This window comes from Trichechus manatus, unplaced genomic scaffold, assembly GCF_000243295.1.
Source record: "Trichechus manatus latirostris isolate Lorelei unplaced genomic scaffold, TriManLat1.0 scaffold00139, whole genome shotgun sequence".
NCBI lineage: Eukaryota > Metazoa > Chordata > Mammalia > Sirenia > Trichechidae > Trichechus > Trichechus manatus.
In genome coordinates, this window is record NW_004444075.1 from 4,257,470 (window position 1) to 4,283,441 (window position 25,972).

At 35.6% G+C, this 25,972-nt stretch overlaps 1 protein-coding gene and 1 long non-coding RNA gene across 8 annotated transcripts in view; both read right to left on the reverse strand.

Annotated features, from left to right (window-relative positions):
* Positions 1–3,009: 3,009 nt before the first annotated feature.
* Positions 3,010–4,585, reverse strand: LOC111822203 (uncharacterized). Its single transcript, XR_002825472.1, has 2 exons — positions 4,333–4,585; positions 3,010–3,478 (listed from the first exon to the last, which is right to left on the reverse strand). It is a non-coding gene; the product is annotated as an uncharacterized LOC111822203 (long non-coding RNA).
* Positions 4,586–6,935: 2,350 nt separating this feature from the next.
* The window catches only part of NAA15 (N-alpha-acetyltransferase 15, NatA auxiliary subunit), an 85,239-nt gene continuing 66,202 nt past the window's right edge, over positions 6,936–25,972 (reverse strand). For 6 of the 7 annotated variants that reach the window (XM_004385482.2, XM_023739749.1, XM_023739747.1 and 3 more), the window contains 6 exons: positions 24,983–25,176; positions 17,003–17,111; positions 14,986–15,084; positions 11,538–11,684; positions 10,464–10,561; positions 6,936–9,066 (listed from right to left, as the gene is read on the reverse strand). In XM_004385482.2, the coding sequence (XP_004385539.1) occupies positions 8,866–9,066; positions 10,464–10,561; positions 11,538–11,684; positions 14,986–15,084; positions 17,003–17,111; positions 24,983–25,176 (848 nt within the window). In that variant the 3' untranslated portion in view covers positions 6,936–8,865. Of the gene's footprint in view, positions 9,067–10,463; positions 10,562–11,537; positions 11,685–14,985; positions 15,085–17,002; positions 17,112–24,982; positions 25,177–25,972 lie in introns of those variants that run through there. The other variant, XR_002825471.1, reaches the window with a different exon arrangement.

Here is a 25,972-nt window from a genome sequence, read left to right on the forward strand (position 1 = left end):
ACTTTTAAAGTCAACTCTCTTTTAAGTTTCAGAGCCATATACCTAGCTGCCTACTAGACATCACCACTTAAATGTCTCATGTTGTTTCTATGTGACGCCGAGTCAATTCCAACTCACAGTGACCCTATATGACAGAGTAGAACTGCCATATAGGGTTTCCTAGAGAGCGGATCACCAGGTCTTTTCTCCCATGGAGCCAATGGGTGGGTTCAAACCGCTGACCTTTCAGTTAGCAGCTGAGCGCTTAACCATTCACTGCACCACCAGGGCTCCTAACAATTCATGTAAAATGGAACTGTCTCTTCCCCCCAACTTATTCCCAGTTCTTATTCTGTGTAATGACACCATTAAAGGCTCAGTGGATTAAGCTAAGTCAGAGCCTCGACATCACTATTAACGCTTCCTTTTCCATTCACCACCCCCTGCCCTCAAGGCAGAACCAAGTGATAAGAGTTCTACCTCCTAAACATCTCTTGTATCCTCTCCACACTTACTGCTGCTGTCCTCACCACTTTTCGCCTGAGGCTCTATTGTCCTGTGGTTAGAAGCCAGCACTTTGGAGTTAAACACATATGGGCTTGAATCCAGATTTTATCATTTACAAGCTGTGTGACTGTGGTCAAGTTACAGCTTAACTTCTTTGAGCCTCAGTATTCTGTTAAATGGAAATAATACCTACCTCATACAGTTTTTACAAACATTAAATGAGCAAATGCATGGAAAATACCACATTGCCTGGAACATAGTTAAGAACTCGGTGACTTATAGTTAATATCAGCTCCACTATTAAACCTCCTGACGAGTCTAGGTGCCTGCAGACTCAATTCCCAGCCCCTCCATTGCATGTGAGCAGAATGCTCTCTCAAGCATTTATCATTCTTCCCTAATTCTTCCACAACTGTCCTTTGCATACACAGGCCACATCCAGCCTTTTTAGTGAATCACATGTCTCTCTTTAATTTGAGCCTCAGCCTCATTCCCCAGGTTCTACTCAAACTAGGCGACATAAAGTCCCTGAGTACACTATCCTGTTTCACGTATCTCTACCTAAATTTAGGCACATACCATCCTTTGCATGCCTGGGAAATTCATCTTTATCTTTCCAAACTTAGCTCAACCTTCTTTGTGAAGCTCTGATATACTACCATGAAGTCCATCCAAATATAAATGAGTACTGACTTCTAGGGGTTTATATATTGCTATTGCAATCATTTCTTGAATTGTCTTCCTCCTTTACCAGCCTGTGAAAAACATGAGAGCAACAACTATGTCATATATCCTCAATATGAAGTATAGCGCCTGGAGGTACTAGGCACTCAACCATTATAGGATGAATGGAAGACAGACCTGGACTGGCTTTATTTCACATCATCTAAATAATTTTAAACAGTATCATGCAATCTGCCAAGTTTGCTAACACTACTAAAGGTTTCGATGAATGTCAAAATGATGAAGATATTACAAGTGATTTTCTCTACTGTGTGAAAAGGCGTAATAATGTGAAGCACTAGCAAGTATAAAGTAAAAAACTTCAAAGCCAAAACTTGAGCTTTTAGTATCTACGAAAGATTATAAATTAGTTCCTGAATACACTGGCCCAATGACTGCAGTAGACAAATAAGGATAATCAAATAGAATACCGACAAACAGGAAAGAACACCCTTCTGTAAATACTAACATTTATAATGAATATTTACTATATCTCAGGCCTGTGGTAATCACCTTACATCTTAATCTTTCCACAAACTCTGAGCTAAGTAATTCATGTCCATTTCATAAACAGAGGCTTAGACATTCTAAGTATCTTGTCTAAGGGACCTGAGCCGGACTTGGGCCTAGTTCTGTCTGACCCAAAAGCTTATGTTAACTACATTATACTACTGTTGTACCAAACCACAAAATGCTTACACACAAAATTTGACATTCAGAGTCACAAGGACTGGAGAAGAGTAACTAAAGTGCAAGACAAGGCTTTTATGTGAAGATAAGACCAAAACAATTTAGACTTTCCAGTTTGCAAATGTGAGGGAAAATTATTCATGTCTCTAAACTCAAGACTAATGAAAAACAGTATGAATGCAGCCAGACTCAATTACCAAATACTCTTTAACCAATCAAGAACTAGATAAAGTTGAGGACTGGTCTCTAACATGATCCTTACACTAGTTTATTGAAGAAAAATACTAGATTGGATAGATTTGGGAGTTCTATCCAGAATGACCAGTTGATAATATCAATAGATCTCATAAAGTGGGTTTTAGTTTGAGCTGTGACTCTGTAGCATGTAAATCTCCTTTCCAGTTTCTACACTACCAGGCCAACACTGAGTTTTGAATTGTTTGTCCTAGAATCTTCAACGGCATGGCTCCTATTACATCTGAGATTTTTAATAGTGATTCATTTGTTAGGGAAAAATACAGTCCTTTAGGGATAACAAAGGGATATCTACTTGACTGGTGGCTAGGTGTGTATTTTCCCGGAGTAGTTAGTATCTACCACCCATCCTTATTTAAAAGCCTGCTTACTCTACTTTGCTATGGTACTCTTCCACTTAAAACTCAAACATCTACCTATGGCAAATATGTTTAAAGGCTTGTTTGAATGGAAGCAAGTCACCATGACATCTAACAAAAATATGAAGAGGTGATATTTTTTCCCCTGAATACGGTCTCAGGCAGTGAAGTGACAGGGTGATTTAAACAGGGGAAAGCACAGACTTTGAAATTAATTAACGAGAAAGGGGTGCAAATCCAGGTTCTTCCACTTTTACTAAGACAGGAAATCTCTTTAAACTTACATAGTTGTTTGCCTCTTTTATCTCCTTGAGGAAAAATACCAGTATTATACCATATTTAAAATTTTTTACCTCATCATCAAAGACAGTGGTTTTTAACCTTGAAGGTACCTTGAATTACTGACGCCGTCTTAAAAAAACATTAATTCCTGGGCCTGATTCCAGATCATTTAAATCAGAATCCCTGCAGGTGGGCCTGTGCACTAAGATTTAAAAAAAAAAAAAAAAGTTCCTCAGGGATTCTAATACATAGCTACGGTTAAGTTTACAACTTAATGGAGTCAATGCCTGTCTTAAGTACAGAAGATCAGCTGTGGACTACAGAAATTGATTGTGATAGGCAGTGGTTGGGGGTCAAGTGTTCAGATAAACCCATAGCAGATCCCTACCTAGTGTCTCCTTACTTGTGATAATTCAAAGAGAGGATACCTTCCAAGTAGATGGTGTGTATTACCAGTCCTCTCACACTCTTTGAAAGACAAAAAACTACTGCATGACAGTCCTTGTAGTAATTTAATTCTGCTGGGCATGATGTTACCTGGGTGGCTGGTTGCTAATGACATGAAGGTTGAGTAGATTCACTGCCAACCAATGCCACAATGAACAGACAACTGAGAAAATAAGAGAATGGTCCTCCAGGTATCTGCTTCCTACAAGGCCAGTCACAACATTCCTTCTGACAAACTATAAGGAAAAAAACAAAACAAAAACAAAAATTAGATGTGAGAAACCCATTCTTAACATTAAGTAAAATTCAATGGATCTGTGAGAAACCCATTCTTGACGTTAAATAAAATGCAATGGATCTATGATATTTTCAGTAAAACCACAAGACCAGCGGAGAATGAGGGGAAGATGGAGAGTATTTAGCATTAACGGAAAAGGGATAAAAAATTTGTGAGCGTTTGCAGGTGACCTGAAAATTAGTAGTACTAAATGCTGTTTTCTACAAACTGTAGGGCAATATTCACAGCAAATTCAACAAGGATTTTAGTATCTACCATGTGCTGCTCTAGTCACTGTATCTTTATACCAAAATGTATCCAGTGTAAATCCTTAAGATTTCATACATCATATTAGAAATGGATTTACATGAGTCTAAACCAAAGCATTAACTTTTTATTGTAATGAGACATTTCTCTCAAATATAATGCATCCTATCAGGTGAATGGAAAATGCTATGTGAAATGGAATGCTTGTAAGTAATGAGTTTAAGCTCTTGGAATAAAACTTTTAAAAAAAAATTATGAAACAGTTGGACTGGTTTTGACTTGTTCTTATATCATTTTAAATGAACTGTAGAACGTGTTAACAGTAGTGTTAAACATGTTTCTGAATACTGTTACTAATTGTTAATGCATAGTAATTTTTTTTTACTGTTAAGTATTCCAGCGTTCAGAACTTAAGGGAGGGAAGCATTTGGGAGACAGGTTTGTTATCTACTTCTTCAATGGCCCTTTTCAATTTTCAGATATCAAGCAGTGGTACGAGTACTTGAAGGCAAATAAGTAGTTCAAAGACGAGATATGGTTGCTTACTTTTCACTAATGAAGAAACAGAGATGGTTTTGGAAGAACGCTTTAGAAAACCCAGCTCCTATCCTATTTGTGTCGAGGCATCAAACACTAGACAATGGACCCGATAAACCTGCAGGTCAAAGTAAACAAGTAGCAAGTTTACAAAAGTCCAATGTTAGGAAACTATGGTAGATTGGGAAGATAACCATAAAATGGTACTGAGAGAAGTTTCTTATTAAAAAAAATAAAAAAAAAAAAAAGCCAGGGAGTGGATTCCAACTCACAGGGATCCTACAGGGTAAAGCAGAGCTGAAGCCAACTGCCACATCTTTCTCCCAAAGTGGCTGGTGGGTCCGAACTGCCAAGCTTTCGGTTAGCCAGCTGAGCACTTAACCACTACGGCACCAGGGCTCCCTTTCTGTTAGACAGCACACAGGAAATTAAATATGCGAGGTAAATGTAATTATTAGCTGAAAGCAAGCCATGGGATCCAGAAGATAGTCCAAAAATCTCTTCACTTTCTATGTTGTTTCGAAGGAGATCACTTGCACTATTGAGGCCAAGATGAAGATTGAGCAACAGCAGAAATTTTTATAACAGAAAATTCTCTATCATATATTCATCACCACCAATTTTCTGTTTGGAAGAATTATACCACTGTATGAAATAACACAGACCCTCAAATTCTAGACACAGAAAGGCCTGATTTAAAAAACTGAAGAACCACAGTATAATCTTGTTAGATTGCGAAGTATCAACTTTACTTTTGCTATAAGCAGGCTTGAAACAAAGTCCATATTGTTTTTGGCACATAGAACTCTATAAAGAGCCCTGAAGATTTTTGTTTCCAAGCTCGTCTATATTTGACAAGTAGAAGTTTCTCATTTCAATAGTACCAACTTTTTTCTTTCTTCTGGCTACAGTGCCGATGGCATCTCTTTAAAGGTAATTGGATACATTGAGAGGCTAGAAACTTTTCGACCTTTTTTCCCCACAACATACCGCTCCCTTTCCCTCTGCCTATTTTTTTTATATTATCACAAGAAGGGGTATGTCCTGACGGAGGTGGTAGTTTTGAACAGTGTAATAAAGATACTCTTCTGCTATATTGAAAGAGAGCACTTTTTTCTCCACAACTTCTTGCACATTACCAGTACTTTTATTTAACATCTTATAGGTTGCACACTGAAAGGTAATAATGTAATTCAATGACGAATAACCTTTTCCAAAAATGTTTTATTGCTACAAGTTGTGAGATTTTCAACCATTAAAACTGGAACGAAACTTAAGGTTTCTGCTTCCAAGAGTGCAATACAGCCATTTCAAGGAATGTGGTTTTCAATTTAGGTTTGACAGCAGATTTGGCAGTTTAAATGATAGCACAATGGTATCAAGAAGCCTTGTAACTTAAAGTTGACCATATGCTAGAACTGGAAGAAGACAGCCTTCCATCAAAGATCAGTCTTACTTTGAATTTCCTTACTAAGATTAATTTCAAAATTTAGGGCTGATAGTTTTCTAAGACAAATATATACCTGTCTTGTAAAGAAGTCCAATGCTTCATTTTTTACCTTTTACCAAACAGATGCTGCACAGGGCAATTGAAATAATCCTAGAAATTGTATAGGAGAGAGACTTCCCTGAATGTATCACAACCTACCTGAATCTAGACCACACTTTCTTGGCCTCTTCATAAAGTCACAGCTTTCATGTCACAGCTCTAACAGCAATACACCATGGAGTACAAACAACACTGAAAAACAAGGGCCTGATAAAGCCCAGAGAAAAGCTATTCACTAATATTGGGACTACTTTTAGACATGCTAATATAGATCACACTTTATTCTTGTGCATAATAAATACAGAAAAATGTTAAAATTTATGGCAACTATCTAATTAAATCAGAGTAAACTAACCTAGCTGGATATGTTTTTAAATGAGAAATGACAAGAGTAGTTGAATATAAAGAAAAACAAAAAGAACTTTACTTTCCTATGTTAATACAGGTCAAGGGACCCTTTCTTCTCAAAAGGGCTGATAACACCAGTTCTTAGCAATAAACATAAGGCACTTGTTTAGATTACATCACTCCATTTTTTCCATGTGTTTTTCTAACCCTGTTTTTCTCCCAGAAGCATTTTAAATTAATAGAATGAATGAGACAAATGTGAGATGATCCAGTTAATTCTACTCAAGAGCAGGAGAATACAGTACAATGTTTTAGAGGGGGGATGTCTGGACATAAAATAAACCCAGCCAAGGTCCTCTGACACCAGACAATGTATCCACTATCAAGTAAACCTGAAAGAAAATAAAAGATTTATTCAATAGTTCCAGTAAAATTGGGTTGAAATACAATATACATGTTAGGAATTTAGCTCCTTAATATGGCATCTGCATCAAGAGTTCTGAGTACTTGTGAATATTCATTCTAAGACAATCTACATCATTTGAACATTGTCAAGACAAATATATGAATTTCAATATACAGTAGAGTTTAAACATAATTCACACGCACACCTCCATTATACGGCTGGTGCCTCCTCCAAACACCTCATTAGTGGCAGAGGTAGCACTAGTGTTCTTTCCCAACAATAAGAACTTCAGTTGCCACTCATAGGAGAAGTTGAAAAAGAGGTTTTTTTTTTTTTTGTTTTTGTTTTTTGCCATCTGTAAAGATGTTCCTGAGACAGGGCCAGTTAATAAAATATAACAAAGCACTGGAGTTCAGTTTAGTACTTCTCTTTACATGACTAAATTGTTAGACTGGGATGTGGGATACAGTCATGTACTATGAAAGGTTGATTTTTAGCACAACTGTTCAGTCAGTAAAAGGATAAAGTCTCTTGAAAATTCCCTCTTTATACTTTCTATAACTAAAAGTACCAGAAAAAGGTCAGTTATATATACAGTTGATTTGTTTTTACTCAATCATCTTACTTGCTCAGAGCCTGCAAATGTAATGAGAACACTGAGCCTGAGACTAGTTTTCAGTGTACAGGTTTAAAATGTTAAGGCTCATTTTCTCAACCAAAATAGCAGTTTTCAGCTTTCCTTTCAAATCATGAATTACATTCATAGTACCTGCCACCATCCTAGCCCTCAATGAAATCTTAATGCAGGAGCAGCACTGCACTTGCATCATGGAATTGCCCTGACACCAGCATTAGCCCATTCTGAAAAGCTCTTATCTGCACTACTAGCCATAATGCATCAATAGGTTAACTTTACAGCACATTACACTGCCTCTAGCTTACACCTCTGTTTCCACCTGTGTATTTTCACAGAAGCCCAACACAGATTAGTTGAAATATTCACACAACTGTTTTTCAAAACAATTTATTGCATCATATTTGGTACCTTATATTTGACAACAAAAAGGAAATTACATCTGTAACTGCAGGAAAAAGAAGCTGGTCTGTTATTGAAAAAAAAAAATCTTGGGCCCTTTAAAAATTACAAAGTCTTGGGCTTGCCTGAAACAACTGAGCAAGAAATATATTCTTAGAAATGTAGGGCTTCAAGTATTACAAACCTGTGACACTGTGGAAAAATTCCAGAGGTATCTAAACTGCAGCACTTTTTTTTCTGCATATCGTGAACAAGGCCTGCTGAGGTTTTTAACTATTAGTCTCTTGATCAGTCATAGAATGGTAGCCAGGAGTTCTGCTCTGTAACTTCAAGCCGTGGTAGATTTTCTTTTTTCACTCTGGGGTGAAAATTCATGCTTGCTAATTAGTTGGTGCCACATCACAGTGCATTTGGTTCTTGCATTACAGTTTTAACAAGTTTGGCCAAAACAATGCTGAAAGGTTTGCATTGTTATTTTTTATTTCTTCAAGTTTTAGTTAAAATTGAGATTGTTCCAACTGGTTCCTTCAGTTAAAAACTGTGGTACAAGAACACCAAACTGATCATGTACAGTGAATTTTGAAAACACAACAAGCATATTGAACACCCTCTAGGTTTCTTAGTTAATTCTGCTTGGTATCTATATGTCCCAGTTTCTACAACATCAAGCATCTGTTGTAGGTTTCTCTGTAAATAGTGATTCACATTTCATACTTCCTATGGTCAGAATCAATCCCATAACAAAATCAGTCAGATGCTAAAGCCCCAACAACTCTTTGTGCTCAGTGAAAGAATCCAGTGCTGAAACAGCATTTATGCTGTCTGAGATATAGTAAAATCTCACAAGACAAATTTAAAGTAATATTTCTGCCACACACCTGCTTTGTTAGCTGTAACAGCCTCCAGATTTTATATAAATTAATTTAAAAACATGGATGCGTAGGTAGGAATAGGACATCTTTTTTTTAACCCCTCAATTTTAGCAGCTTTTAATTGTTTAAGAAACTGAACCTATATCCTGTAATATGTTAGATATTTTATATATACTTTTTCAGCAGGATAAGAAAAGTAAAACACTATTTGAAGGCAAGAACATTTACTCCTCTCATTCTGTGTAAGTTAGAGCAATGCAGCAGGTGCGTGACAAAAATATTATACACTAGATATGGTCCAAAATCATTCCATTTGCTTGTTTAATGATGTTCAAATTTCATTGGCCAGTTCTTCAGTTTCTGCAGAACTATCTCCATTAACTGTGATCTTCATATCCTCTTCATATCCAGGAGGCATGAAAGCCAAAGCATAAGGGAAAAGCTTATGACAATTTGCTCTATAAACTTCAGCAGCTTCTTTACAGTCTCCTAGGCTACCATCACACAAGGCTTCTAATACCTCCATACATGTCTAAAGAGAGAAAAAAGGTCATGTTATAACTTGTTAAAAAAAAAATTTTTTTTACTGTGAATTTATTAGACATTTCAGTAACATCAGTAGATTTCCAAAATAAGGGATAAATACACATATTTACAAAAGCATTTACTCCCACAAAAGCATCTACAAAAATCATTTACTCCCACATAAGAATGTGCTTCAAAGCCTAATTTAACTGTTTCTTCAGAAGCGCAGGGTTTATACAAAACGATGAATGTATAAAGTCCTAGGGCCGGGATTAGGGTTAGGCAAGTGAGGTGTCAGCCATGCTATACTTAAGGAGGCACTCATCCTTACCAAGGGCACAACCCTGAGAGTGAGCACCTCCTTCAGTTTTGCACCCTTGCCCCAGCCAAACCTGGCCCTGGATATAAACGTCAAACTTTACAAAGTCAGTTACTGCACTTATGCCTTTTAATATTTTCTGGATGCCCAATCCCAGTCTGCAAAATCAAAGATTGTTTTCAATCTTTTATTCAAATGAAAGAGAATCTTAAGACATGTCCGGTAACTAAGCAGAAAAGAGTATCTCAAATACAAAACTGCATATATGCAAGAAAAATCAAACTGGCTCAGGAGAAGTGGCAATTCTTTCAATCAAGTCCCCAAATAGGTCTGCTTCTCATACTTTGAAATGATTCACGTTGACCTGTACCTCCCATGTTTTCTTTCTTTTCACTTGGAAAACACTACTTAGTTTCCAGATATATAATACCTTGCCAACTCAGCCAGTTTAGAAATCCAGGTTCTAATCTAAATGATGTACTAATTAGCAAACAGCAAGTCAAATTTTTTTCTTTCAAGAAGATGTTTCCTTAATTTGCTTTCAAAGGGTTTTGTTTAACTGTCTTTCATAAGTACTTTTTTTATCTGGCCAATTATCTCACATACAGTCTCTGTCCTTTTAGTCTAAAGTAGAATCCATATTTTGTAACACATCCATATTATCTTTTATTCTACTTAATCTCATTACATTTCAAGCTATAAATGAATATTTTAATATAACTCACTGTAAACGACATGTCTAAAATATGTCAGAATCTTTACTGAGACCACTTCTTGCTCAGAAACACATAGATAGGAATTAAAATAAAAAATAACTATGGAATGTATATATGATTTTACTAAAACCGTTCTAAAAAATTGTTCTGAGTAACAGATGTGAAACTAGTTAACAAATGCCCTCCCCACCCCCAATCCTAAATGAATTTAAGATAAGGTAAGTTTCTGACTCAGATTCACAAAGGTTTGGAGACTAGTATACATGAATAACAAAAAAAGTATTTCTCAGTAAAAATTATTCCCTTGTTGAAAAGAGAAAAAACAAAGAAGCAGGTACTCTTAAAGAGAGATGATGAAAAAACTTTTACCTGGAGGTTTCTGTTATTGAGGGATTCATCAAGTGTTGTTGCCAACTCTATTGCTCGCTTCTGACTAGAAGGATCTAAATAATATACCATTTTGGCAGCTAAATGAGGGAAAAAAGGAGATTTATTTTATATCAAAGTAAAATCAACATCTCATCCTAGGGGTATATGCACACTGGATATGGCACTTTATTAGAAAAATGGGAACAGCCATTTGAAAAACTGTTATTTAAAAAAATCCTGAGGTGGATAGACCAGAAATAGCCTAACTGTTCAAGCTAAGAGAATGGTTAAGTACATTGTACATCTGTCCACTGTTATATAAAATATGTGTAAAAGAAACACGCACAATAAAAGAGACTAAGAAAAAATACACCAAATATTCTAATAATACTTGTTTTTGTACGGTGGAGCCATGGATAATTTTCTTTATAGAATGAGCATAATAATTTGGGGTGAGGGAATACTTCATTAAATGTTGGGGTGGGGGGTACCCAATCTTGATGGTATGAGCTAAAAAGCTGAATTTAGAATTCCACTTAGGTGTAATAGCTGCTAGGCTTCTTAGGAAGTTATTTTAAAAGCACACTACCAAAACACTACCCACGTGGCCCCGTAAGTCCAGATTTGGGCTCAATGGCATAGACCTTTGTGCCTTAAAGACTTCTCATTGACTATGAGATGGTTTCAGGTGTTTAGCATTGTCAAGTTTGATACCTTACAGAAACATGAGAAATGAAAGATGATAGTCACACTCAAGTGAATTTTAAGAGCACGTTGATGGGAGAAAGCTTCATCTTCATTGTATGTAATAAATATATAGCTAAATTCACTCATACTTGCTTCTTTATAACGCTGAACCAGGGAAACTACTAACCTTAATTCACAGTAATAATCCTAAGAAATTAAAAAATTTATAAGAAGCATATTTAAGCTGCCTGTTTATATGAGATTAAAATGTAATAAACAAATACTGCCTTTTCCATGCTAAAAATGGGTGACCTTGTCTTTGATTCATTAAAATAAAACCTGAACTTATTTTAAAAGGCTAAGATAAGGACAAAATTAAGTGATTACCTGATAATCTGTGTGGTAATGAATCAGAATTCCTTTTCAGAAAAGTTTCATTAAAATTCTTTGGATTTGTTGCTCCAAAAAGACGATTCATTTCTTGTTTTAATACTGTTCTAACTGTATCAGGTAAATCTTTACTTTCACACACTGCTGAATAAATAAAAAACAAACTCTCTTAGCGTTAGATACTCTAATAAAGTTTGTAGTTCAAAAATTACTTACTTGAGGCTAATCAAACAGCAATCATGTACAAAGACTAGATAAAACCAACCGATAAATGAACATTTAAAGAAGAGCTTACCTATATAAATTTAAAGAATGTGTCAGCAGAACAATGCTTGTTTTAGGGGCATTCAAAGACATTTCATTGACAGAGGATTCATTTCCAGAGAGGAATAGGAAACAAAATAAAGAAACGTAGCTCCACAGCCTTCTAAACCCCTACAGCAGCTCCCCCTCAACTCTAAAGAGGGTCTGCAACTCAGGGGCTTGATGGCACCTACACGTAATATGTCACAGCAAAAATGTAGTAGTGCTAAAGACAACAGAGTTTCCTTCACTCTGCCCATTTCCCTCTATACCCAAGTAAGGTACTACAAATATATGTTTAAAAAAAAAAAGTTGCCTTCACTGACTTATTTTCAGAGGCTATGTGAATTGAGCTATCACTATACAGTAAATTCCAAAAGACCACCAAAGCATTTTCTCATAATAAATACAACGTAGTTATCATATTCGCAGTCCTTGGGATTTGGAAATGAAAAAGTAGACCTCAACCCCTCTAGATTAAATTCAAGTTATGTCTTATTTCATTGTATAGATATTTTGTATAGAGAGAAAGTCTAGAGCTTTGGAGCCAGACAGACCTGGGTATAGATCTGGGCTCCATTACCTTGGACAAGTCACAACCTCTCTGAACCTATTTCTTGATCTGCAAAATCAGAGTGATATCCACCCTCGAAGGACTGCAGTAAGGAAAGCTACTGTGTAAAAGTGCTATTTATATAATAGGTATTCGTTAAATTGTAGTTACTATTTTTGTTATAGTGTGAAAAGATGAATAGATTTTCCATATGGTTAGGAACTATGGTGGTAGCTTTCAAACTTTTACTGCAACCAAATATTTGTACTATGACAAATATTTTTTACACTGTGACTAGTAAATACACACAGTATACCAAAACGAAACCAAACTCATTGCATACAAGTCGATTCCGACTCATAGTGACCCTATAGGACAGAGCAGAACTGCCCCACAGGGTTTCCAAGGCTATAATCTTTACAGAAGCAGACTGCCACATCTTTCTCCCACAGAGCGGCTGGTGGGTTTGAACTGCTGACCTTTCAGTTAGCAGTCAAGCACTTAACCACTGTGCCACCAGGGCTCCTTATTTATATTATTTACATGAAACAAAAGTTTCACAACGCACGCTGTTATTTGCTACTGTATTTCTTTTTTAGGTTTTCAAATGTTGGTAATGACGCAGTAAATTGACCTCATCTCACTAATGGATCATCACCCAAAGTTTTAAAAACACTAAACTCTGAGTAGTACACATCCAAGTAAAATATTCTACATATAATTATCATTGAATAATTGATTGATATACAATATAACTTAACATGACAAATATGCTCCTGAAAAATTACTTTAAAATTATCTGTTTTAAAGCACCAGATATATTAATTAAAAGAACCCTGTAGAGTATAACAGAAATTTCTGCTATTATGTATCTATAGTTTCACATGTCTTTACAGTACACCCGTTTCTTAAAGAATTATAAGAACCAAGTTGAAAAGGTAATGATAAGCAGTCTACTCAATTTCTTAAAGGCTTTTCAAAGGGACAGTACATCTTTACCACTGCAAATAATCACTGCTTTCATTGCCTAAATTCAGTCCATAAAAGAATCAGTTTGTAAAGTCTTTTCCTGAAAATGATTTCAGCTGAACATCTGGAGCAATGGGCATAGCCAGGGCAGACACTCAATAAATGTAACTTTTACATCAAAACCAATCTGTCTTTGACCCTCTATAAGTCCTTAGGCATTTTAATTTTCTGAAACAACATACACTCGTTACAATGCATACACTCATTACAATCCATATACTCATTACAATCAAATAAATTTAAATATGCCACTTTTAATTTATATTTCAAAGGAAATCTCCAACTCCATTGGGCTTATATGTATTATTTTATTACCTTTCAAGAAAGAATCTAATGTATAAAGTGTGTATCTTAGTTCTAAAAATAGTTTAAGTGCATTCCATTCTAACAGAATGGATTAAAACTATCTGTTCTAGACTTAATTTTCTAGGACTCATGATTTTAAAGTTTAAAAAAGAAAAGTCTAAAAAGAAACTTATTTTCTCTAAATACAGCAATTCTTTTCTGTAACATGATTATATTATTTAATACTTTTAGAATTTTAAAAAAATTGATTCAGTCTCAGAAATCATTTTTTGACAAGCATAAATATAATTTAAAGAAACTTTACTTTTTGTTAAAAGTTAAAGCAATTTTCTTAATTGGGGCAATTTAGAGCATTTTTCAAAAGAATAATTGGGGTGCCTGGTTTAATTTAATCAATTTATATAACGTATGGCTTCATACGGAGTTTAGATTTGGCAATAAGATAATTTAGTATTTCCAAATTCTGTAGAATGTAGAAGAGAATTCAATTGCTCTTTCTTCTGTCACTTAAAAATGAAAAAACCAACAACACTACTTGACTACAGAGGTACTTTATTTGGAAAGAGCAGTATGAAGACCTGGGCTCTTACTAAGTTGTTATGTTTCCTGGAACAAGTAATTTAACCTTTTCGGGTCCCAGATTCCTCAATTATAAAACGAAATAATTAGAATAAAGTTTTACCTTTCATGCTCTAAAATTCTATGGTTCTACTTCACATTAGAATTAACATACGGATCTGATTATCAAAATATTAAAAAAGCACAGGTAATTGTCATAAAGTTTCTTTAACCTATTTTTAGCAACAAAAAATTTTATGACTCAAAGAACTGTGCTAAGTAAACCTGATTCATGTAAATTCAGACCTGTAAAACAGATAAATAAGGAGATGACTCTACAAAAGGTAAATAAGGGGACAGTCACTACAAAGAGATTCTTCAATTTTAAAACTACTTAATAAGAAGCTGTAAACATAATGAAATATGATTCAAAACCTCAATTCCATGTAACTTTTTAGAAACAGAAACAAAGTTGATTCTCAAATATCTGGACTCAACAATTCTATGTCAAAATCAGGTAACATTTCCAGCCTTAAAGACCTTGATCACAAAGAAAAGCCCCACTGTTCCCTCAGCTAACTTAATACTCAACAACTTTAAAAGGATTCAATTTATGATAAATGTGTACATATCACTTATACAGTCACTAACAACTACTATAATCAAATACTTAAGTAATGGAAAACAAAAACATACCAGTACTAAAGAGGCGAATCATACACTCATGAAGCCACGGATGACTAGAATCAATAGCAAATGCCCTCTTTACTGATTGTAGCATCAAAAGAAACTTTTCTACAAAAAGAAAAAGTAAGATATATTTTGATCATTTGATAAAATAAGATGTCCTCCTTTGGAAGGACCTTACAAATAGACTAAATTCAGAGTCAGTCACATCTAAACTGCAACACAAATAGTTGAAGCAAACTATTTCTTCCAATTAGCAACATTAACTAATATTGTTTATAAAATATAAAAAATTTAGATAGCATTCAGCAATATTTAAACTAATGCCATGTAAACAAAGAAACGAAATTTGAAGTCATTTCATTTCCTAACCTTTTTAAATAAAAATAAAGAGATTTTCCCCACCTTGCCACTACTTAGAAAATCTCATGGTGTGTGCTTGAAAATGTGGCCATTCTTATATTTTGTGACATGTGAAATTGTTTCCCTCCTACTTGACTGTTCCTCTTCTGTCACCTTCCTGTCAATTTCTTCCCCTTCTAAAGGTGGGGTATTCACCAAGGTTATGTTCTCAGTGATTCTTTAATCTCTCTCTGTGCTACCTGCCACCTTCACCTCCCATCCTTCCCAAGCTTTAGCAGTGCTTCTGCTTGATGAATGGAAATCTGCCCTTAAACAGTAACTGTACTTCGAAGTCTTATGAATCTTTTTTAAAAGGGGAGAGGTATTAACTGTTAAAACAGAAGCCTGAAAATTACTGGACTATTTAATAAACTTCGTTTTTCAAATTAGAACATAATCATTGGGGAAAACAGAATGTACAGTAGAAAATATTTTAATCACTCAAAATTTCATCAAGAGGCAATCTCTGTTACTTTTTAATCTATTTCTTTCCAGTCACTTCTCTATTTACATACTGTTAAGTATAATAACAAAAACTAAAATAAGACCGAAGTAGTTTTTTTTGAAACAATGTTATATAGTAACTTTTTCCCAACATTATTACTTTTAACAAACATAACTTTTAATGGATACCCTGTAAAGAGAGGTATTATTTTATTCAATCTTCCTTTAGTAGTATGGAGCTCTGGTGGTGCAGGGGTTAAGAGCTACAGATGCAAACCGGAACCCACCAGATGCTCCTTGAAAACCCTACGGACCAGGGACCAGTTTTATTCTGTCGACGGCAACAGGTTTGAGCTTTTTCAGTAGTATATTTACACTGTTTTACACAACAATCTTCTATTTGCTCTTACTATCTAGTTTCTCCTTAAATATGCATCACCTTAATGATGTATTTTTTTCAACAAACCACTTGGATTATATGAATTCGATACGGTAAAATCTTCTCTGTTGCTGCTGTCAGTTGCCGTCGAGTCAGCTCCAACTCGTGGCAAGCTTATACACAACAGAATGAAATGCTGCCAAGTCCTGTGCCATTTTCATGATTGTTGGTATGTCATTTTCTACTATATATAGTTTATGCATTCTAAACTTGGCAAATGAGATCCTTCATTTATCTTTTCCCTGGCTCCAGGCAATATGGACAACCTCAACATTATTTACATATATTTGTGTTTTCTTAACTGATGCTCTCCCCTTCTATGCAACTTTACAAATCTGATCCTTCCAGATACAGCTCAAAGATCACATCTTCCATTTATAACAACAGCTAATAATAGTTAGCATTTATTTAATGCTTACTATGTGTCAGAAACTGTTCTAAGCTCTACATGTATTAACTAATTTTATCCACCCAATTACCAGTTCCTAAAGCCTTGACTGAACTACTTACATGGTAATTACCTTTTCAACTTTAAATTCTAGTTACATACATTAATCCATAGTTGATTTTAGTGTGCTTGAAGAAGTAATTGTATCTTTGTACCTCCCCACAAACATTTTGTACACAGCAGGCATTTCTGTGAAGAAGCTGCATGGCATTTGCCAAAAAAATTCTCCAGTGGTGAGGCTATCAGAGCTGGGTGATCAATTTTATCAGAGCCACTACACCCTAATTGCCTACCTTTCCTAAAGTAAATCTCAAAGGCAAAAAGATGAGTTTCTATCTTGTTCTTCACCAAGTTCTTCAACGGTGTTAAAAATTTAATAGCTTCTTCCAATGGAGTTTCAACCTAACAAAAATAAAAGATATTATACAAATGGAAGCAAGATTTTTGGGGAGTGTGATATTATTCTATAAAAACTTTTCTTTTTTTTTTTTGCAAAATCATTTACCAGTCACCCAAAAATACACTGTCATATTTTAACTTCTCCTAATCTAAAGGAGAGGGACTTTGAACTCTACAATTCTTCACTGGCTTTTTAACCACAGAGATCACATAGTATCTCTGAACAGAAGCTGTCCAATGAAAAAGAACCAAAAAGACAACCACGGGAAAAAAGACAATAAGAAAAACAGGTAAGATGGCAAAGAAAACAAAGAAAAGGGATGCGAAATAGGATGAAAATAGGGTAGGGAAGAAACTATAGAGAACACAAAAGCAAACAATCTTTATAAATTCAAACAAAGTAGAGTGTAATTAAGCTGTTCAAAATAGTGCAATATCAATTCTGTCCTGCTTTGTTCCACTACAAATTCTACAGAAATGCATAGTTATTAAATGCCATACTAAAGGTGTGATGGCATTTAAAAAGATAAATTTACAGAACTCTGTTCCTACCAACCCTTTAGTAATTATATAAATGTCATATTAACTATATACTTGCAATCATTACAGGCAGATGTAATGTTTACCACATAATTGTTATACTCCTGGACGGGGCATTGTAGACTAGGGGGAGGGGGAACAACACTATAGTAATCTGAAGGTCATAAAATATCTGAGTTCTGTATTAAATGTCTTCTATCACAGAAGCAATAACAATGTACACTCAATGGAATTTGGATTTGCCATACCTGTCCAACATGTCTCTGCTAGTAATTATGGTTCTACCAACACAGTGTCTGGCAAAAGAAATTATTTCATAGCATTAAAAAAAGAAAGTTGAGCAACGAACTGTCTCTGGGATTCACCTTGTCCTAATGTGCATTATCTACGGGATTCACCTTGCCCCAGAGTATAAGCAGATGGCTGTACCGAACAATAAAAAAATCGTTTAAAAACCCAGTTACAGTTCCAGATGGTGCTTTTTTCAAGGATACATGCTCTATATCAGAAACCAACATATGACACCATCACTCTAATAGCTACAGAATGAGGAACCAAGAAACAGAGAAGATAGGGCCCTCATAAATATGCCTTTTTTCACACATTCTTAAATGTTTTACTTCCTGTCCCCATAACTTCATGTTCTACTGGGTTGGAATTTGTGGTTTACATAGGAGAAATATTTCTACCAGGAACAAGTAGAGAAGTGAAAACTAAAATTACCACCCAGCTGTATCATGCTTTTCATGTCTCTAGGGTGTTACTGAAATGAGACACTAAACTGAGGGTCACTCTGTCAACCAGGGTAATTTACTATCAAGGAGCTATGACTGCTATTTCAAAATGGAGACAATAAGCAATACAGTAAAGAGGAATCAATACAAACAAAACATCATACTTACTAAAACGAAGCATTTAAACTTGAAGGAAAAAAAAAAGGGAAAAACTTCTGTTGTTAGGTGTCGTCAAGTTATTTCTGACTCATAGCAACCCTATGTACAACAGAACGAAAAACTGCTTGCTTGGTCCCGTGCCACCCTCAAAATCATTGCTATGTTTGAATACACTGTTGCAGCCACTCTATTAATCCATCTCATTGAGGGCCTTCTTCTTTTGTGCTGACGCTCTACTTTACCAAGCATGATGTCCTTCTCCAGGGAGTGGTTCCTCCTGATAACATGTCCAAAGTACCCGGGATGAAGTCTTGCCATCCTTGCTTCTATGGAGCATTCCAGCTGTACTTCTTCCAAGACAGATTTGTTCATTCTTCTGGCAGTCCACAGTATATACAATATTCTTTGCCAACACAATAATTCAAAGGAATCAGTTCTTCTTCAGTCTTCCTTATTCATTGTCCAGGTTTCACATGCATATAAGGCGGAAAAAAAATACCATGGCTTGGCTCGGGCGCACTTTAGTACTCAAAGTGACATCTTTGCTTTTTAACACTTTAAAGAGGTCTTTTGCAGCAGATTTGCCCAATGCAATACGTTGTTTGATTTCTTGACTGCTGCGTCCATGGGTGTTCACTATGGATCCAAGTTAAATGAAATCCTTCACAACTTCAATATTTTCTCCCTTTATCATGTTGCTTACTGATCCGTTGTGAGGATTTTTGTTTTATGTTGAGATGTCATCCATACTGAAGGCTGTGGTTTTTTATCTTCATCAGTAAGTCGTTTGAGTCCTCTTCCCTTTCAGCAAGCAAGGTTGTGTCATCTGAATATCGCAGGTTGTTAACGAGTCTTCCTCCAATCCTGATGTCACATTCTTCTTCACACAGTTTAGCTTCTCGGATTATCTGCTCAGCATACAGATTAAATAAGTACAATGCAATGATAAACCTGATGCAGACCTTTCCTGATTTTAAATCACAAAGTATCCCCTTGGTCTATGTACAGGTTCTGCATGAGCACAATTAAGTGTTCTAGAATTTCCATTCTTCAAAATGTTATCCATAACTTGTCGTAATCCACAGTTGAACGCCTTTGCATAGTCAATAAATTCAGGTGAACATCTTTCTGGTATTCTCGGCTTTCAGCCAAGATCCATCTCACATCAGCAATAATATCCCTCATTCCAAATCCTCTTCTGAATCCGGCTTGAATTTCTAGCATTTCCCTGCTGATGTACTGCTGAAACCATTTTTGAATTATCTTCAGCAAAATTTACTTGTGTGTAGCATTAATAATATTGTTCAATGATCACCACATTCTGTTGGATCTCCTTTTCTTGGAATGGGCACAAATATGGATCTCTTCCAGTCGGTTAGTCAGGTAGCCATCTTCCAAATTTCTGAGCATAGACAAAGGAGCGTTTCCAGCACCGCATCCATTTTTTGAAACATCTCAATTAGTATTCCGTCCAACTGCTGGAGCCTTGTTTTCTGCCAATGCCTCAGGGCAACTTGGACTTCTTCCTTCATTACCATCGGTCCTTGATCATATGCTACCTGCTGAAATGGTCAAATGACACCCATTTCTTTTTGGTACAGTGACTCTGTGTATTCCATCTTCTTTTGATGTTTCCTGTGCCGTTCAATATTTTACCCATAGAATCCTTCAGTATTCTAACTCGAGGCTTGAATTTGTCTTCAGTTCTTTCAGCTTGAGAAATGCCGAACGTGTTCTTCCCCTTTGGTTTTCTAACACATTTCATTGTAATACTTTGTTTATTCAAGCGATCCTCTGAAATCTTCTGTTAAGCTCTTTTACTTCATCATTTCTTCTGGTTTGCTTTAGCTACTCTACCTTTATGAGCAAGCTTCAGAGTCTCTTCTGATGTGTTTTGTTCTTTTCTTTCTTATCTTTTTGGTGACCTCTTCATGTATGATGTCCTTGATGTCATTCCACAACTCATCTGGTTTTCGGTCATTAGTGTTCAATGAGTTCAAATCTACTCCTGAGATGGTCTCTAAATTCAGGTGGGATATACTCAAGGTTGTACCATGGTTCTTGTGGACTTGTTTTAATTTTCTTCAGCTTCAACTTCCTTATGAGCAACCGATGGTCTGTTCCACAGTTAGTCCCTGGCCTTGTTCTGACTGATGATACTGAGCTTTTTCCACTATCTGTTTCCACAGATGTAGTCGATTTGATTCCTGTGTATTCCATTGGGTGAGGTCCACATGTATAGTTGCTGGTTTATGTTGTTGAAAAAAGGTATTTGCAATGAATAAGTCATTGGTCTTACAGAATTCTATCATGCAATCTCTGGCATCATTTCTATCACCAAGGCCATGTTTTCCAACTACCGATCTTCTTTGTTTCCAACTTTCCTATTCTAATCACTAGTAATTATCAATGCATCTTGACTGCATGTTTGATCAAGTTCAGACTGCAGAGCTGGTAAAAAATCTTCAATTTCTTCATCTTTGGTATTAGTGGTCTGTGTGTAAATTTGAATGATAGTCATATTAACTGGTCTTCCTTGTAGGCACAGGGATATTATTCTATCACTAACAGCGTTGTAGTTTAGGATAGGTCTTGAAATGTTCTTTCTGATGATGAATGCAATGCCATTCCTCTTCAATTTGTCATTCCTGACACAGACAATATGATCGTCCAATTCAAAATGCCCAACATCAGTTCATTTCAGCTAATGCCTAGGATATCATCTTTGTGCATTCCATTTCATTTTTGACAACTTTCAATTTTCCTAGATTCATACTTCATACATTCCACATTCTGATTATTAATGGATGTCTGCAGCTGTTTCTTCTCATTCTGAGTCATATCACATCAGCTAATGAAGGACCTAAAAGCTCTACTCCATCCATGTCATTAAGGTCGACTCTACTTTGAGGAGGCAGCTCTTCCCCAGTTGTACTTTGAGTGCCTTCCAACTTGAGGGACTCGTCTTCTGGCCCTATGTCAGAAGATGTTCCAATGCTATAAAAATTAACTGTAATTCCAATAAATGAGAACATATGTCCCTAAAGGATATCTGGGTCTGTTGTTCCTACATGTTCTCTCAGTTTCTGTGACCCTCACATAGGTAAGATTTTGTCAGGCTAAATCCAACTATTTTAATATACGCACATGACCCACAATACAAGCTAACTATATTCTATGTTTACACACTTGTAATACAGTATAGGGTTATATACACAGAAGTGCATACACAGTAGTATTGCATCTTACTCAGGAATGACTTTCTAAAATCAATGCTTAAAACAAACAAAAATATTGTCAAAACTACCCTTGAAAAGTCCCTAAATTGTGTGTGTATGTACATATGTATATACATACATATGAATATACAATGCTACTAGTTTACAGTATGTTTATGAAAACCATCTTTAAGTACCAAAATCACAATCACTGTAGCAATGTGTTCACACCATGAGAGGCACATAAGAACTGAGATGGACTAAGCAAATGGCAGTCATACCTCCCCATCTCATACTAAGATGGGGTGTTAACATTTACTGAGTGGAATATCGGATGGAATTGTCAGTATTATGGATACTCTTCTTTGTCTCGCTTTAAAAAAAAAAAAAAATTACACCCAGTTATGAAGAGTTCAAACTACCTTAAGTTAAATACATGTAGAGTGGGATTGCACTGTGGTTGACGTGCAATTTAAAACACTTCCAAGTAGAGAACGTCTGCCTTGAGCATTGTGCTGTTTTAAGAACTATTTATATAGGATCAAATTTACAATAGCAACTCGAAAGATTACACAGGAAGCATAGTATGCAGTGAGTTAATGGGGGAGAAACAACTCAGAAAAGGAGGATGAGAATGGCTGCACAACTCACAGAAGGTAATCAATGTCACTGAATTGTACATGCAGAAATTGTTGAACTGGGGTATGTTCTACTATGTATATTCTCAACAACAAAAAATATAATAAATTATTTTAAAAGGGCAGTTTTGCTTATCTGTCATTTTTTAATTCATAAACTGACCTGAAATCTAATCTCCATATTAAGATAGGAATACAATATAATCCCTATACTCCCAGCATAGCAAAAAAGTTGAAAACTATTATAACCATATACAGGCAGAACTGCAAGGACTCACAGCCCTTGATAAGGAAGATGTATGTGCGCAAGAAGGAAAAAATAAAACACAAAGCAGGTGAGATGCTTGGTGGCTGGAGGCAAAGAGGAACATGAAATGGGTGATGCATGAAGAAAATCAAAAATACCAACTACTACCTCATGATAAATTGCAGAAACAAGTGATTCAGCTTCCACCAAGATCTCAGATTAAACTACTAACTAAATCCTTTCCCATCTTCCTATTCTCTTAACTGGAATTACTGCTAACTTAATAATGCTTTAATTTCGCTCATTATTTTTTATATGTTATCCTAAACTGATGACATTAAATTTGCCATTTAATACATGGAAGGATGCGGATCTCAGGATCACTAAAAAGCAACTAGAGATTGTAGACTCAGTCTTGGCAGGCAGATTTTTAGAAGAGTCTTCAATTCCACCCCTGGTTATGATGGCTTAGTGTAATTTGGCATTGCCACCACATTGGAAAGTGTGGATGCTATTAGACGAGGGCATATTGGAATCAGTTGGCCAAAGAAGAGAAGTGTGAGAATAGTATATACTGAATAAATCAGAGTGCCTTCTACTAGGCTTCATACAAACAAAGCAATCAGAAGCACTTTCTGTAGTCATTATTTTGTTCTGAAAACTCCACAACCATAGCTACAAATAACTAGTCCACAGCTGACATCTGGCCCACAAGCAATCATTATAGGTCAGACACAAGGAAAGCCAAAGAGTCTGTAAGGTGCCCCAATATAAGAATTTTGCTCTGCAGAGGTACTCTTTATTAAAGACAGTGACTAAACAATCCAAACATATCCTTTCTTTAAGAGTAATAATGCAAGACAAGAAGAGTTACAAAGAAGTAAGTCATGGGATAGAGGGAAAGCAAGCAGAAAAACTGATGTGGCAGGCAGTCAGTGACAGTGGTGGTAGTAGTAATAAAGAAAGGTGAGACACGAAGATGGAAGGCCCCTAAAGTTGCCGTGCTCTGAATGACTTTGCAATTCTCCCTGAGGCCTAACAGGTCAATTTTCTGTGCTTTGTCACTCTCTGTGTATTCTTCCAATACACTCTAAACACTAAAAAGTTAGTATCCCTGTTCCTAGAAGGTATACCCTTCTGAAAATCTGTTTCTTATGGCAGTGCTGCTATGTCTATATGATGTTACTATCCACCTGCTCTGATACACTTTTAAAAACATTTTCCAGCTCTATTTGTCTGGTATCATAATTTCTCTTAGTTATAAAGCAGTTGAGCAAATAATTTTGAATTTTTAGTTACTAATGAGGATAAAATTGAACTTTAGGGCCATGTGCTTACTATATTGCTTTAACGTAATAAATTCTGCAAGTATTTGGAGATGGAATAAGAGGATGTGAAGGGTCAGAAGAAAGCATATAGGTAAGTTATTACTCAAAATGACAATGAATATCCCAGTTTCAGTTTGATGGTTAAAAACGGCAGATCAGATTTTGACTTGGAGAAAATATTTAGGAACTATTAAATATTAACTTCAAATGGGAAAGTCCAGTAAAGAAGTATTGTAAATGGAAAACATGATTTAGCGAGAGATACGCATATAATCCTTAGTTTATAACAAGCTCAATTTAGCCTAGGTTAAAAAAATAAAACTTGCATGTTACACTTTAACAGACACTAGCTGCTCTACATGTATATTTTCTCTAATCCTCACACCTCTGCCTAGTAGAGACTGTTAGTTCCGTTTTATAGATGAGGAAACCATCAGAGAGGTTAAACAAAGTGTCCAAGGTCATGTAGCTAAAGTGTCAGAGCTGACATCTAGGCCCAGACCAAAATGACTCGAAAGCCAAAACTTTTTCTACTACAGGCAGTCCCTGACTTATGATGTACTCAAGTTACAACAAACCACACTTAGGACCGTCTTTTTTTTTTTTTTTGGTACATTTTATTGTAAGTAATATGTACTACATACAATGTTGCAGTGCTTAATCTGCTGATGTTACCATACTCAGGGACGTTCAAAGATCAGTTTTATAAAGATACTAAAAAAAAAAAAAAAAAGCCCTATTTGACTCATGTCAGAACCAACACAAAGAAATCGTCAGAATGGAACCCTGTCGTAAATTGGGGACTACTTTGTATACTACACCACTAGAGATTACTGTGGACCAGGATCATTATTTCAAGTTTTAGACGTCAAATATGAACAGAAAGAAAAGAAGAAAAAAATACTAAAATTAAAATGATTTTTTGTTCTAAAGTCTATAATTAAATTGGTCAAATAAGACAGTATAAAAGTGACTCTTACTCAGTTGTGCTAAAAACTATTATTAACTACCTTGGCCAGCTTCTCAGGGATAAGTTCTTCTTTTGGACCTCCAATTTCCTCATCATCATCATCCTTCTTCTTTTTCTGGTTTCTCTGTTGCTTTTCTTTTTCTGCATTTTTTTTCTCTTCTTCTATCTGGGCCTTCTTTTGAGCTCTTCTCTGTTTATTACGTAGCTTCTTTAGCTCTTTGTCAGACATGTTTGCTGTACGCAGTAAGTATTAATGAAATTATAAGTGAGTTAATGAGATTAGTAATAATCAATTACTACTACTATTTAATATTTTCATACAAATTCCCATAAAAAACAATGCACTGTACGCATATACATGTGACTATGAGTACCTAGCCTTTCAATGGTTCCACATTAGAGAACAAAGTAACCTTCTCAAAATATTTTTTGAACCAGGTGGGGTATGTATATAAAATGCATCTATGGCAAAGCACAGATACTCCTCCAGCAATATTAAACTACTTCCAATTCTGTGAATTTAATAAGCTGTTTCTTATCTCTATGGCTTTGGACTATGTTCTCCCTTAGCTATGCTTTCTCTAACCTGACCAAATAGTTACCCATTCTCCTCTTTGTACTGCCACCATGCCTTATATATTTTGCTTGTCACAAACACTTTGCTTATATGCCTGTCTCTCGTTTTAACTGTGAGCTCATTGTTGGAAGAGACCCTGTCTTACTCATCTTTCTATCCTCAGGGCCTAGCAGCATGCTGAAACATACAGAAAACACTCAAATATTTACTTTAGGAATAGGCAGAGAAGTATATGGTGAATTAAAATTTTGCACTCCTTAATTTAACAATATCCCTTGAGGCACAAACCGGAATGTCTCGAAAGACTGGAAATCATTGATAATAAAGTGAAAAATCTATACTCTTTAAGACTTCAAGCAACACATTTGAAAGCTACATGTTCAGTCAGTATTAGGATAATACATGTTATTATTGAGAAATGTAAAAAAGTCATTCCCAAATACATAACTGTGT